This window comes from Salmo salar, chromosome 29 (assembly GCF_965601325.2).
Source record: "Salmo salar chromosome 29, fSalSal1, whole genome shotgun sequence".
NCBI lineage: Eukaryota > Metazoa > Chordata > Actinopteri > Salmoniformes > Salmonidae > Salmo > Salmo salar.
This window is the reverse complement of record NC_138319.1, coordinates 28,914,691-28,926,339: the sequence shown is the minus strand read 5'-3', so window position 1 is coordinate 28,926,339 and position 11,649 is coordinate 28,914,691. Positions and strand designations below refer to the sequence as shown.

The window sequence follows — 11,649 nt, the reverse complement described above, 5'->3', positions numbered from 1 at the left end:
CCAGAGAGGTTAACTTCTTAACACATCATTTATACCTTTTGCTCTAAAGGGGCAGTTCTGGCAGGCTGGCGGACTCTCTGACCTCACTCCGGGGCGGTGATTACTCACTGTGCAAAGTTATGGAAAACAATTATCTCTTATAGCTTCTCACTTCACATCCTTCTCTTAACAAAAACACTTACATAATTTTTCATATTACATGCACAACCCATAGTATGGAATCTTCATCTACGTAGTGGGTATACTTCCCAAGTTACGGTATTTCCATTGTAACATTTTTAATGGCATCACAAAATAACAAACAAAATGACATTAGTGTTCTATAGATTGCCTCTGACCATTCCCCATGTTCTACATTAAAAATATTGTTCCAGTATTTGCTTTGAACATGTTAGAGTTTCAGCGGGAAAAGGTCTGTTGAGACAAAGAACAATCCTTTGGTGAATTTTGAGAGCACAGACCTGGATCTTCTCAGTTGATTTACAACAGGACGTGAGTTGTTAACCCCTCCTAGTTCTTTCCTTCCCCCTCTGTGGGTGAGAGGGGGTCTTATTTGAAGTTATTCATTGCAAACTGATGTGACCTATTTAAATTCTCATAGACAGTCATGGCAAGAGTGATAGTCTCAGAGCTTTGGAAGTGCCTGTCCAATGAGAATCATATTTTTCAAACTCATATTCTATCAACTCATTCCCAAATTATTGCCTGAATTGGACCATTTTCCTGTCCTGCTCAGCATTCAAAATGTAACAAGTACTTTTGGGTGTCAGGGAAAATGTATGGAGTAAAAAGTACATCATTTTCTTTAGTAATGTAGTTAAGTAAAAGTAAAAGTTGTTAAAAAAATAAATAGTAAAGTACAGATACCCAAAAAAACGACTTAAGTAGTACTGTAAAGTATTTTTACTTAAGTATTTTACACCACTGGTCCTTTACTTGAAGTTGTAGCCAAAGCATGAATTAGACAAACCACTCGGTTTGGAGATATTGTAAAGATGTTTCTTAATTCATGACGTCCCATCAGATTTTCTCTTTTCACAGTTCCAGGTGAAAGCTATGAGCCTTTATTGATGTCACTTGTTAAATCCACCTCAATCAGTGCCTTTGAACGGGGTATGGTAGTAGGTGATAGGCACACCGGTTTGAGTGTGTCAAGAACTACAACACTGCTGGGTTTTTCACGTTCAACAGTTTCCCGTGTGTATCAAGAATGGTCCACCATCCAAAGGTTATCCAGTCAACTTGACACAACTGTGGGAAGCATTGGGGTCAAGATGGGCCAACATCCCTGTGAAACATTTTTCACACCTTGTAGAGTCCATGCCCTGACAAATTGAGAATGTTCTGAGGGCAAAAGGGAGGGTGCAACTCAATATTAGGAAGATGTTCCTAATGTTTTGTGGACTGTGTATGCGATTGTATACAAATGTAAGCAAGGTTTGAAATGATTAGGTTTTAGTCCAATATCTATTTGGGCTTCTTGTGGTAAATTTGCAGTCTACAAGTTATATGTAATTATGCTGCGGCCTCTTGACTAACCACTCAAGAAAAGACCATGCCCTACTACTTCAGGTAAGGATTGGTAAAGGGAACTGATCCTAGAACTTGTGCAACTCCTTTCTCTTTCCACTGAGCACCACTCAAAATATTTGAAGAAATAACAGCACACCAGACACGGCTTAACCAATCGAAGCACTTTATTGCACCGTATAGTGTGATGTTGAGCCAATGGCAGGCTCTTATAAAAGTGTCATTTTTATATTTTCATCATGTGTACAAAACAATCACACACACCTGTACCGTACAAAATCAACACTATTTACACACAATACACGCACGCACGCACGCACGCACGCACGCACGCACGCACGCACACACACACACACACACACACACATACACACACACACACACACACACACACACACACACACACACACACACACACACACACACACACACACACACACACACACAAAATGCAGTCTCTCTCACCTCTCTAGTTTCTGTACCAGGCTTAACCCTACCTACAAGACCCCTCTCTCTCTAACACACAGTCAGGGGGCTCCCGAGAGGCGCAGCAGTCTAAGGCACTGCATCTCAGTGCTAGAGTAGTCACTACAGACCCTGGATCGATTCCAGGCTGTATCACAACCGGCCGCGATTGGGAGTCCCATAGGGCGGCACACAATTGACCCAGCATCATCCGCGTTAGGGTTTGGCCGGGGTAGACCGTCAATGTAAATAAGAATTTGTTCTTAACTGACTTGCCTAGTTAAATAAAGGTTAAATAAAAAATGTTAAAATAGTACCATCACCATTCTCAAGTACAGAATAACAAGCAAATAAATACGTCATGATATGTATGTTTTTCATGGCATTATATTATAGCTCTGAGACAAAAGTAGCTGATAAAATACATTAAAATGAGATGTGTTGTGGTTATGATGATAAAACAAACTCAGGAGTCTGAATGTAAACAAATAGGTGCATTAGGTGCACCCCTACCTACACGTACGAATTACCTCGACTGGCCTGTGCCCCCGCACATTGACTCGGTGCTGGTACCCCCTGTATATAGCCTTGTTACTGTTATGTCATTTTATTGTGTTACTTATGATTTTATTTTTTACTTTCATTTATATTGTCATTTTTTTCTTAACTCTACTTCTTGAACTGCATTGTTGGTTAAGGGCTTATAAGTAAGCATTTCACGGTAAGATCTACACCTTTTGTATTCAGCGCATGTAACAAATAAAATGTGATTTGAATTGATTAAAATGAGCAGGTTGGCATTTATTGTCATGAGTCTTTCCCTAGAGGCAGCTCTGCAGAGTGGTCACTAGCTGGAATAAAATCAGACTTTAAACCTTAACTCTAATCTACACCGCTAACCCTAATGCCTAACCCTCACCTTAAATTAAGACCAAAAAAGCACATTTTTGATTTCATGAATTTTTTGATTATAGCCAATTTTGACTTTGCAGCTGGCCCATCTGGCAAAAAGCCACTCAGTTCTACCTCTAGGATAAGACTCATGGCAATAAACATTAACATGAAATTATGTTTTTCACAGAAAAGTTGATAACTTAGACTGATAACATAGACGATGCCATAAGTGATCATTTTATGACTGATAAATACATTTCTTCTAAACTCTTTTGTTTTCTCTTTGTTAGAACACTTCACTGTGGATGCGTCCCAAACGGGGGCTTATTTTGTATATAGTGTCCTATTTATGACCATGGTCCCAACAGTGCACCTTAAAGGGAATAGGCTAACATTTAGAATGTATCTTGTGTTTCTGGTCCAGAGCTGGGCTTTACAACTCCTATTTTCGTCTGCTACTTACTGGGCTCTCTTAGCAGAAGCACATATTACCATAATAAAATGCTTACAATGGTCAAACAATGTTGGATAGACACAATCGTGTACTTCTAACAGGTTAACTTGGCATTTAGGAGTTAATTGGCTTTAGGAAACAAATCGTTAAGGATGTATGTGATTCTTATAAGAGGAGTGCACTGTATCACATTCATTCATTTACACACACGCACGCACACACACACACACACACACACACGCACACACATGCACACCGCAGGTGGAGAAAGCTGTATAACAGGTCCTCAGTGTGTTTCAGTTCTCGCCGTATAGATCATTTTGTTTATGTACAATATTTATATTTATACACTAATCTGAACCCCCTGTCTTTTTCTGACAACATACTTTAATAACTTTATTTTTAATGTCTATTTCATTAAGAAAACAGATATGTTCAGAGATATTTTCTCTCTCTCCTAATGCGTACACAGTGTTCCTCTAAGGCTTTGTACAGCGACTTCCTGTCTAGGTGTCAGGTTTAACCGGGGGTGCAGAAACAGCCATACCTCCACCACAGCACAACTACAGGAACAGACAACTGGCACCACACCATATGACCATATGCAGATTCAAAAATACAGTACGTCTTGATTTGAAATGAACAACGCCAGCGATATACACGCACATACGCATACACACACATGCTAACACACACATCCCCCTCTCTTACATCCACCCACACCCCCCTAGATGGGGTGGCTGGGTTACATGTTATAAGCCACGTAGATGGGGTCTAGCTGGTCCTGAAGGAAGCCGTCTCGGAGGTGCATGCGCTGCTTCTCCCCGCGAGAGTTGATGGGGATCACCCCGATGTCCGTTACCACGACGACACCAACGATGAGGTAATGCTCTTCCAGCACCGCCTTGGTCACCATGGGAACCAGGTCCAGTGCTTCCTGCTCCGAGCCTTCTAGTTCCACCACAACTACCAGCAGGTTAGTCCAGGGAAACACCGCACTGTCACACACACACACACACACACACACACACACACACACACACACACACACACACACACACACACACACACACACACACACACACACACACACACACACACACACATACACACAGATGAGTCATTTGGAACTATAGTGGTTGTACCTAAATAAAGAAGAGAAATAGGAACAGCTTTTGTGTTGTTTCAGATGTTTAGTGACGTACCACTCCATGATGCTCTGGTGCGTCCTGATGACGGAAGTCTCTATGTCTATAGGATGGTACCTCATCCCCCTCAGCTCCATGGCCTCCTCCAACGCGCCCACCACATACAGCGCATCATGTCTCTCTGGGGACGGAACACAGAGAAAGGTGTGTGTGTATGTCTGTGCGCGAATAATGTGTGTCTGTATATGTTTTTATGTGTGTTTTTGTGTGTGTGTGTGTGTGTGTGTGTGTGTGTGTGTGTGTGTGTGTGTGTGTGTGTGTGTGTGTGTGTGTGTGTGTGTGTGTGTGTGTGTGTGTGTGTGTGTGTGTGTGTGTGTGTGTGTGTGTGTGTATACCTCCGCTGGCATCGGTGAGTTCAGTACGTCGTAAGAAGCCCAGGTATCCGGTGCGAGCCCAGACGGTGGATGTGTCTCCAAAGCTGAGTCTGGAGGTGAAGTGATCAGACTGGAGAACCTCCTCTCCATAACCACTGTAATATCCACTGCCGTTATGGGCACTGTGCACCCAGATCTAGAGACGGGAGAGGCAGAGAGAGAGAGATTGAAATTCATTTAAAATGATCTCTCTCTTTCTAGCATGTTTACTGGGGCAACATAAAATCATGAAACAAGTTTATTAAATCAATCAGTTTGTGTGTGTATGCTGACCTCTCCTAAGTGGGAGTCTCCCAGGGGCCCCTTGGTCTCTGGGTTGGCGATGATGATGCGGACACCAGGTAGGATCTTAAACAGTCACCATAATTACGTTACAATGCTTCCTTCTCCATGTACAGAATATATGAGATATTCTGGTCTATCTGCAGAGAGGTGCAGCCGAACAACACAATCAGGAGCTCTAGAAGCTGAGTCTTACTGAACCACACAGTCAGGAGATCTAGAATCTGAGTCTTACTGAACAACACAGTCAGGAGATCTAGAAGCTGAGTCTTACTGAACCACACAGTCAAGAGATCTAGAAGCTGAGTCTTACTGAACCACACAGTCAGGAGATCTAGAAGCTGTCTTACTAAACCACACAGTCAGGAGATCTAGAAGCTGAGTCTTACTGAAGCACACAGTCAGGAGATCTAGAAGCTGAGTCTTACTGAACCACACAGTCAGGAGATCTAGAAGCTGAGTCTTACTAAACCACACAGTCAGGAGCTCTAGAAGCTGAGTCTTACTGAACCACACAGTCAGGAGATCTAGAATCTGAGTCTTACTGAACCACACAGTCAGGAGATCTAGAAGCTGAGTCTTACTGAACCACACAGTCAGGAGATCTAGAAGCTGAGTCTTACTGAACCACACAGTCAGGAGATCTAGAAGCTGTCTTACTGAACCACACAGTCAGGAGATCTAGAAGCTGTCTTACTGAACCACACAGTCAGGAGCTCTAGAAGCTGAGTCTTACTGAACCACACAGTCAGGAGATCTAGAAGCTGTCTTACTGAACCACACAGTCAGGAGCTCTAGAAGCTGAGTCTTACTGAACCACACAGTCAGGAGATCTAGAAGCTGTCTTACTGAACCACACAGTCAGGAGCTCTAGAAGCTGAGTCTTACTGAAGCACACAGTCAGGAGATCTAGAAGCTGTCTTACTGAACCACACAGTCAGGAGATCTAGAAGCTGAGTCTTACTGAACCACACAGTCAGGAGATCTAGAAGCTGTCTTACTGAACCACACAGTCAGGAGATCTAGAAGCTGTCTTACTGAACCACACAGTCAGGAGATCTAGAAGCTGAGTCTTACTGAACCACACAGTCAGGAGATCTAGAAGCTGTCTTACTGAACCACACAGTCAGGAGATCTAGAAGCTGTCTTACTGAACCACACAGTCAGGAGATCTAGAAGCTGAGTCTTACTGAACCACACAGTCAGGAGATCTAGAAGCTGTCTTACTGAACCACACAGTCAGGAGCTCTAGAAGCTGAGTCTTACTGAACCACACAGTCAGGAGATCTAGAAGCTGTCTTACTGAACCACACAGTCAGGAGATCTAGAAGCTGAGTCTTACTGAACCACACAGTCAGGAGATCTAGAAGCTGTCTTACTGAACCACACAGTCAGGAGATCTAGAAGCTGTCTTACTGAACCACACAGTCAGGAGATCTAGAAGCTGAGTCTTACTGAACCACACAGTCAGGAGATCTAGAAGCTGTCTTACTGAACCACACAGTCAGGAGATCTAGAAGCTGTCTTACTGAACCACACAGTCAGGAGATCTAGAAGCTGTCTTACTGAACCACACAGTCAGGAGATCTAGAAGCTGAGTCTTACTGAACCACACAGTCAGGAGATCTAGAAGCTGTCTTACTGAACCACACAGTCAGGAGATCTAGAAGCTGAGTCTTACTGAACCACACAGTCAGGAGATCTAGAAGCTGTCTTACTGAACCACACAGTCAGGAGATCTAGAAGCTGTCTTACTGAACCACACAGTCAGGAGATCTAGAAGCTGAGTCTTACTGAACCACACAGTCAGGATATCTAGAAGCTGTCTTACTGAACCACACAGTCAGGAGATCTAGAAGCTGTCTTACTGAACCACACAGTCAGGAGATCTAGAAGCTGAGTCTTACTGAACCACACAGTCAGGAGATCTAGAAGCTGTCTTACTGAACCACACAGTCAGGAGATCTAGAAGCTGAGTCTTACTGAACCACACAGTCAGGAGATCTAGAAGCTGAGTCTTACTGAACCACACAGTCAGGAGCTCTAGAAGCTGTCTTACTGAACCACACAGTCAGGAGCTCTAGAAGCTGAGTCTTACTGAACCACACAGTCAGGAGTTCAAGAAGCTAAGTCTTACTTAACCACACAGTCAGGAGATCTAGAAGCTGAGTCTTACTGAACCACACAGTCAGGAGCTCTAGAAGCCGAGTCTTACTGAATCACACAGTCAGGAGATCTAGAAGCTGTCTTACTGAACCACACAGTCAGGAGCTCTAGAAGCTGAGTCTTACTGAATCACACAGTCGGAAGATCTAGAATCTGGGTCTTACTGAACCACACAGTCAGGAGATCTAGAAGCGGAGTCTTACTGAACCACACAGTCAGGAGATCTAGAAGCTGAGTCTTACTGAACCACAAAGTCAGGAGATCTAGAAGCGGAGTCTTACTGAACCACACAGTCAGGAGATCTAGAAGCTGAGTCTTACTTAACCACACAGTCAGGAGATCTAGAATCTGAGTCTTACTGAACCACACAGTCAGGAGATCTAGAATCTGAGTCTTACTGAACCACACAGTCAGGAGATCTAGAAGCTGTCTTACTGAACCACACAGTCAGGAGATCTAGAATCTTAGTCTTACTGAATCACACAGTCAGGAGTTCTAGAAGCTGAGTCTTACTCAGTCTTAGTACACTCCATTAATGAAACTTTCTGACGCTAAATGTTAAAACATAACACAGGACCCACCTTTCCTGACTCCATGAGAGGGAGACTGTGAGGAGAACCTCTCTCCACCAACCGAACCCTGAGAGACAGACAAACTGTTAATCAAGTTCATTGGTTGATCTGATTGGTTGTTGCTGTGACTGACAGGCAGACATACCTATCATGTCGCAGAGCTCTCATGTCCAAGTAGACTGTAGTAGGGTCTGGTCCGGAGGTGCCCTGTAACCAATCACAGGACAGGGTAACCATGTTATCGCACACACACACACTCACCAAACACACACACAACAAACACACATACAACAAACACACATACAACAAACACACATACAACAAACACACACACACAGCCCTACCTGCAGACAGATAGCCAGGTTGACCCTACAGCCGAATGCTGTGCTGACAGATCGGGGGTGCAGGCCCAGGTCTTTAAACAGCTTGGAGAAGGAGTGTGTTAGAGACATCCTGGGTCTCTCCTCTGCTACCACAACACACGCCCTCACACGGGACAGGTCCAGGCCCCGCGCCTGGAGAGGAAGAGGAGAGAGGGGGAAGAGAGGGAGGAAGAGAGGGGGAAGAGAAGGGGAAGAGAAGAGGGAGGAGAGAGGGGGAAGAGAGGAGAGGGGGGAAGAGAAGAGGGAGGAGAGGGGGATGAGAAGAGAGGGGAAAGAGGAGAGAGGGGGAAAAGAGGAGAGGGAAAGAGGAGAGAGGGGGAAAAGAGGAGAGGGAAAGAGGAGAGAGGGTATTACATATAAGTACACAACATTTCAATCATTACCTCCCTCATCCGCCCTCTCATCATACCTCTAATCCTCCCTCTCATCTATAATCCTACCTCTCATCCTCCCTCTCATCTTCCCTCTCACCCCACCTTCATCCCACCTGCTGATGACTATATAAAGCTGCGGTTTGTTCCTTGATCTGTTCCTTGTGTGTGTCTCAGTCAGCTCCCAGTTTCCATGGCGATTTCCATTGCGAAAATTAATCTCTTAAAATAAACTCCGTCTGTCCATCAGCAACCAATTAGACAACACCTCAGGCCACGAACACACCGTTTACTGAGTCAATTCAAAGACATTATAAAGAGCACTTTTAGTTCTCCCTGCATTTGAATTGTGTGTGTTTGTGGATGTGTGTAAGAGTTCTCATTCTCAGCCCGAACCCGATGGGGCCCGATAGCTGGGCCTCAAATGATCTGAATTGATTCGTGCCGGGCGGGTTTCAAGCTTGCCGTGTTACGAAATTAAAACTGTCTATCTGCGCACCTATTACTACTGCTCTCTAGACTAGAGTGCATTCTGGAGAATGATGATCCACAAGACCCAACAGGCAGCACATCTCAGAATGGCATCAGTTAAAGCAGATACATACAAATGAAATGCACCCTATATGACTGGCCTGCTAATGTGCATTTGCTGGACCTTTGAAAGTAGACCCATAACTGATCCAAATGTCATTTCGGAATAAAACATGCATTGCATTGATTGGTTCATGCACCGATCATTGACCACACACGGCTATTGCTTTAAGTTAGTATAATGGTTGAATATGAATTTGGGAGTTTCAGTATAAGCAACAATTTCATACATGCCTTCAATTGCATTTATTCCAATATTGTCATCATTAAGTTGATCATAACTAAGGTGAGTTTTCCTCTCTCTGTTTCCTCACTTCGCTGCCACCCGCCTCCGCCGCATTGTTCTCAACACCAGTTGAAATTAATATACTGTTTTCTAGAAATCAGGCTTTTTTTCAAGTTCAGTCTCATTGCATTTCTGTGATGTCAGACTGGTCCTGGGCTCGGGCTTCAATGGGGCTTGGGTAAGACTGGGCTCGGGCTTCAACGGGGCTTGGGTAAGACTGGGCTCGAATTTTCAGGCTAGATGAGAACTCTAGCGTGTGTACGATGGGAACTCTAGCGTGTGTACGATGAGAACTCTAGTGTTGTGTACGATGGGAACTCTAGCGTGTGTACGATGAGAACTCTAGTGTTGTGTACGATGAGAACTCTAGCGTGTGTACGATGAGAACTCTAGCGTGTGTACGATGAGAACTCTAGTGTGTGTACGATGAGAACTCTAGTGTGTGTACGATGAGAACTCTAGCGTGTGTACGATGAGAACTCTAGCGTGTGTACGATGGGAACTCTAGTGTGTGTACGATGGGAACTCTAGCGTGTGTACGATGAGAACTCTAGTGTGTGTGTACCTTCAGTGCCTCTGTCTGCAGGCCCAGTCCTTTAGTGCAGAGCTCCATGACGCTGTAGGAACAGAAGGTGTCTCTGACTCGGAGCTGGCTGACAGCGAGCAGCCACAGGGCTGGGTTAGACTCCAACTCTACTGGAGGGATCAGGATCGACTGGTGGCCACTGTACACACTGGAGAGTTAGAGGTTAGAAAGGGAAGTCAGTTGTTGGACATTGAAACTGTTGTTGAATTGGTGTGTGTATGTGTGTTCGTGCATGCGTGCCTCTGTGCATGTGTTACAGTGTGTGTGTACCTGCAGAGACACCAGAGGACGAAGCCCAGGCCACAGTAGGGGTCGAGACAGATCGCTACCTCTCTGGAGGGATACAGTTCACACTGCAGCTTCACTGACCGACAGAACGCTCCCACTGCATTATGGGACATCTACACACACACACACACACACACACACACACACACACACACACACACACACACACACACACACACACACACACACACACACACACACACACACACACACACACACACACACACACACCATGTTAGCCACCAGAAAAAAGCAGGGGATAAGAGTCAGGGATGGAGGTCAGAGGTTAGGGCTTAATGTTACCTGTATTACAGTCAGCATGCCAGTAGTGGACACACTGAATTCCAGGCAGGGTTAAAGGTCAGAACAGGGGTTAGGGGTCAGAGGTTAGGGCTTGATGTTACCTGTACTCCAGTCAGCATGCCAGTAGTGGACACACTGAAGTCCAGGTAGGGTTAAAGATCAGAACAGGGGTTAGGGGTCAGAGGTTAGGGCTTAATGTTACCTGTACTCCAGCCAGCATGCCAGTAGTGGACACACTGAAGTCCAGGTAGGCCAGGGCATCAGGGTTACAGGGCTTATACAGCACTGGAGACTTCTTCTTTGGCAGGTCATCTGATAACACAATAATATTCAGTTAGAGACGGACTCTCTAGAGACAGCAGGAGCAGTAGAGATACTCTGAATGATCGGCTATGAAAAGCCAATTGACATTTACTGAGATGCTGACCTGTTGCACCCTCTACAACCACTGTGATGATTATTATTTGACCCTGCTGGTCATCTATGAACATTTGAACATCTTGGCCATGTTCTGTTATAATCTCCACAGTCAGAAGAGGACTGGCCACCCCTTTCGCCTGGTTCCTCTCTGGGTTTCTTCCTAGGTTTCGGCCTTTCTAGGGAGATTTTCCTAGCCACCCTGCTTCTACACCTGCATTACTTGCTGTTTGGGGTTTTAGGCTGGGTTTCTGTACAGCACTTTGAGATATCAGCTGATGTAAGAAGGGCTTTATAAATACATTTGATTGATTGATTGAGTTATACACCAGTAAAAACATCCAGCTAACATCCTGACAGGTACAGTACAAACATCCAGCTAACATCCTGACAGATACAATACAAACATCCAGCTAACAGCCAGACAGATACAATACAAACATCCAGCTAACAGCCTGACAGATACAATACAAACATCC

The 11,649-nt window shown here is 44.6% G+C and overlaps 1 protein-coding gene across 1 annotated transcript in view; it reads right to left on the bottom strand.

Annotated features, from left to right (window-relative positions):
• Positions 1-1,679: 1,679 nt before the first annotated feature.
• LOC106590456 (disco-interacting protein 2 homolog C) overlaps positions 1,680-11,649 on the bottom strand; it is a 40,090-nt gene continuing 30,120 nt past the window's right edge. The window contains exons 28-37 of the mRNA XM_045710594.2: positions 10,956-11,065; positions 10,433-10,563; positions 10,142-10,310; positions 8,290-8,460; positions 8,091-8,152; positions 7,955-8,012; positions 5,199-5,273; positions 4,887-5,061; positions 4,549-4,672; positions 1,680-4,341 (exon numbers count right to left, since the gene is read on the bottom strand). Coding sequence (XP_045566550.1) covers positions 4,089-4,341; positions 4,549-4,672; positions 4,887-5,061; positions 5,199-5,273; positions 7,955-8,012; positions 8,091-8,152; positions 8,290-8,460; positions 10,142-10,310; positions 10,433-10,563; positions 10,956-11,065 — 1,328 coding nt within the window. The 3' untranslated portion in view covers positions 1,680-4,088. The remainder of the gene's footprint in view (positions 4,342-4,548; positions 4,673-4,886; positions 5,062-5,198; positions 5,274-7,954; positions 8,013-8,090; positions 8,153-8,289; positions 8,461-10,141; positions 10,311-10,432; positions 10,564-10,955; positions 11,066-11,649) is intronic.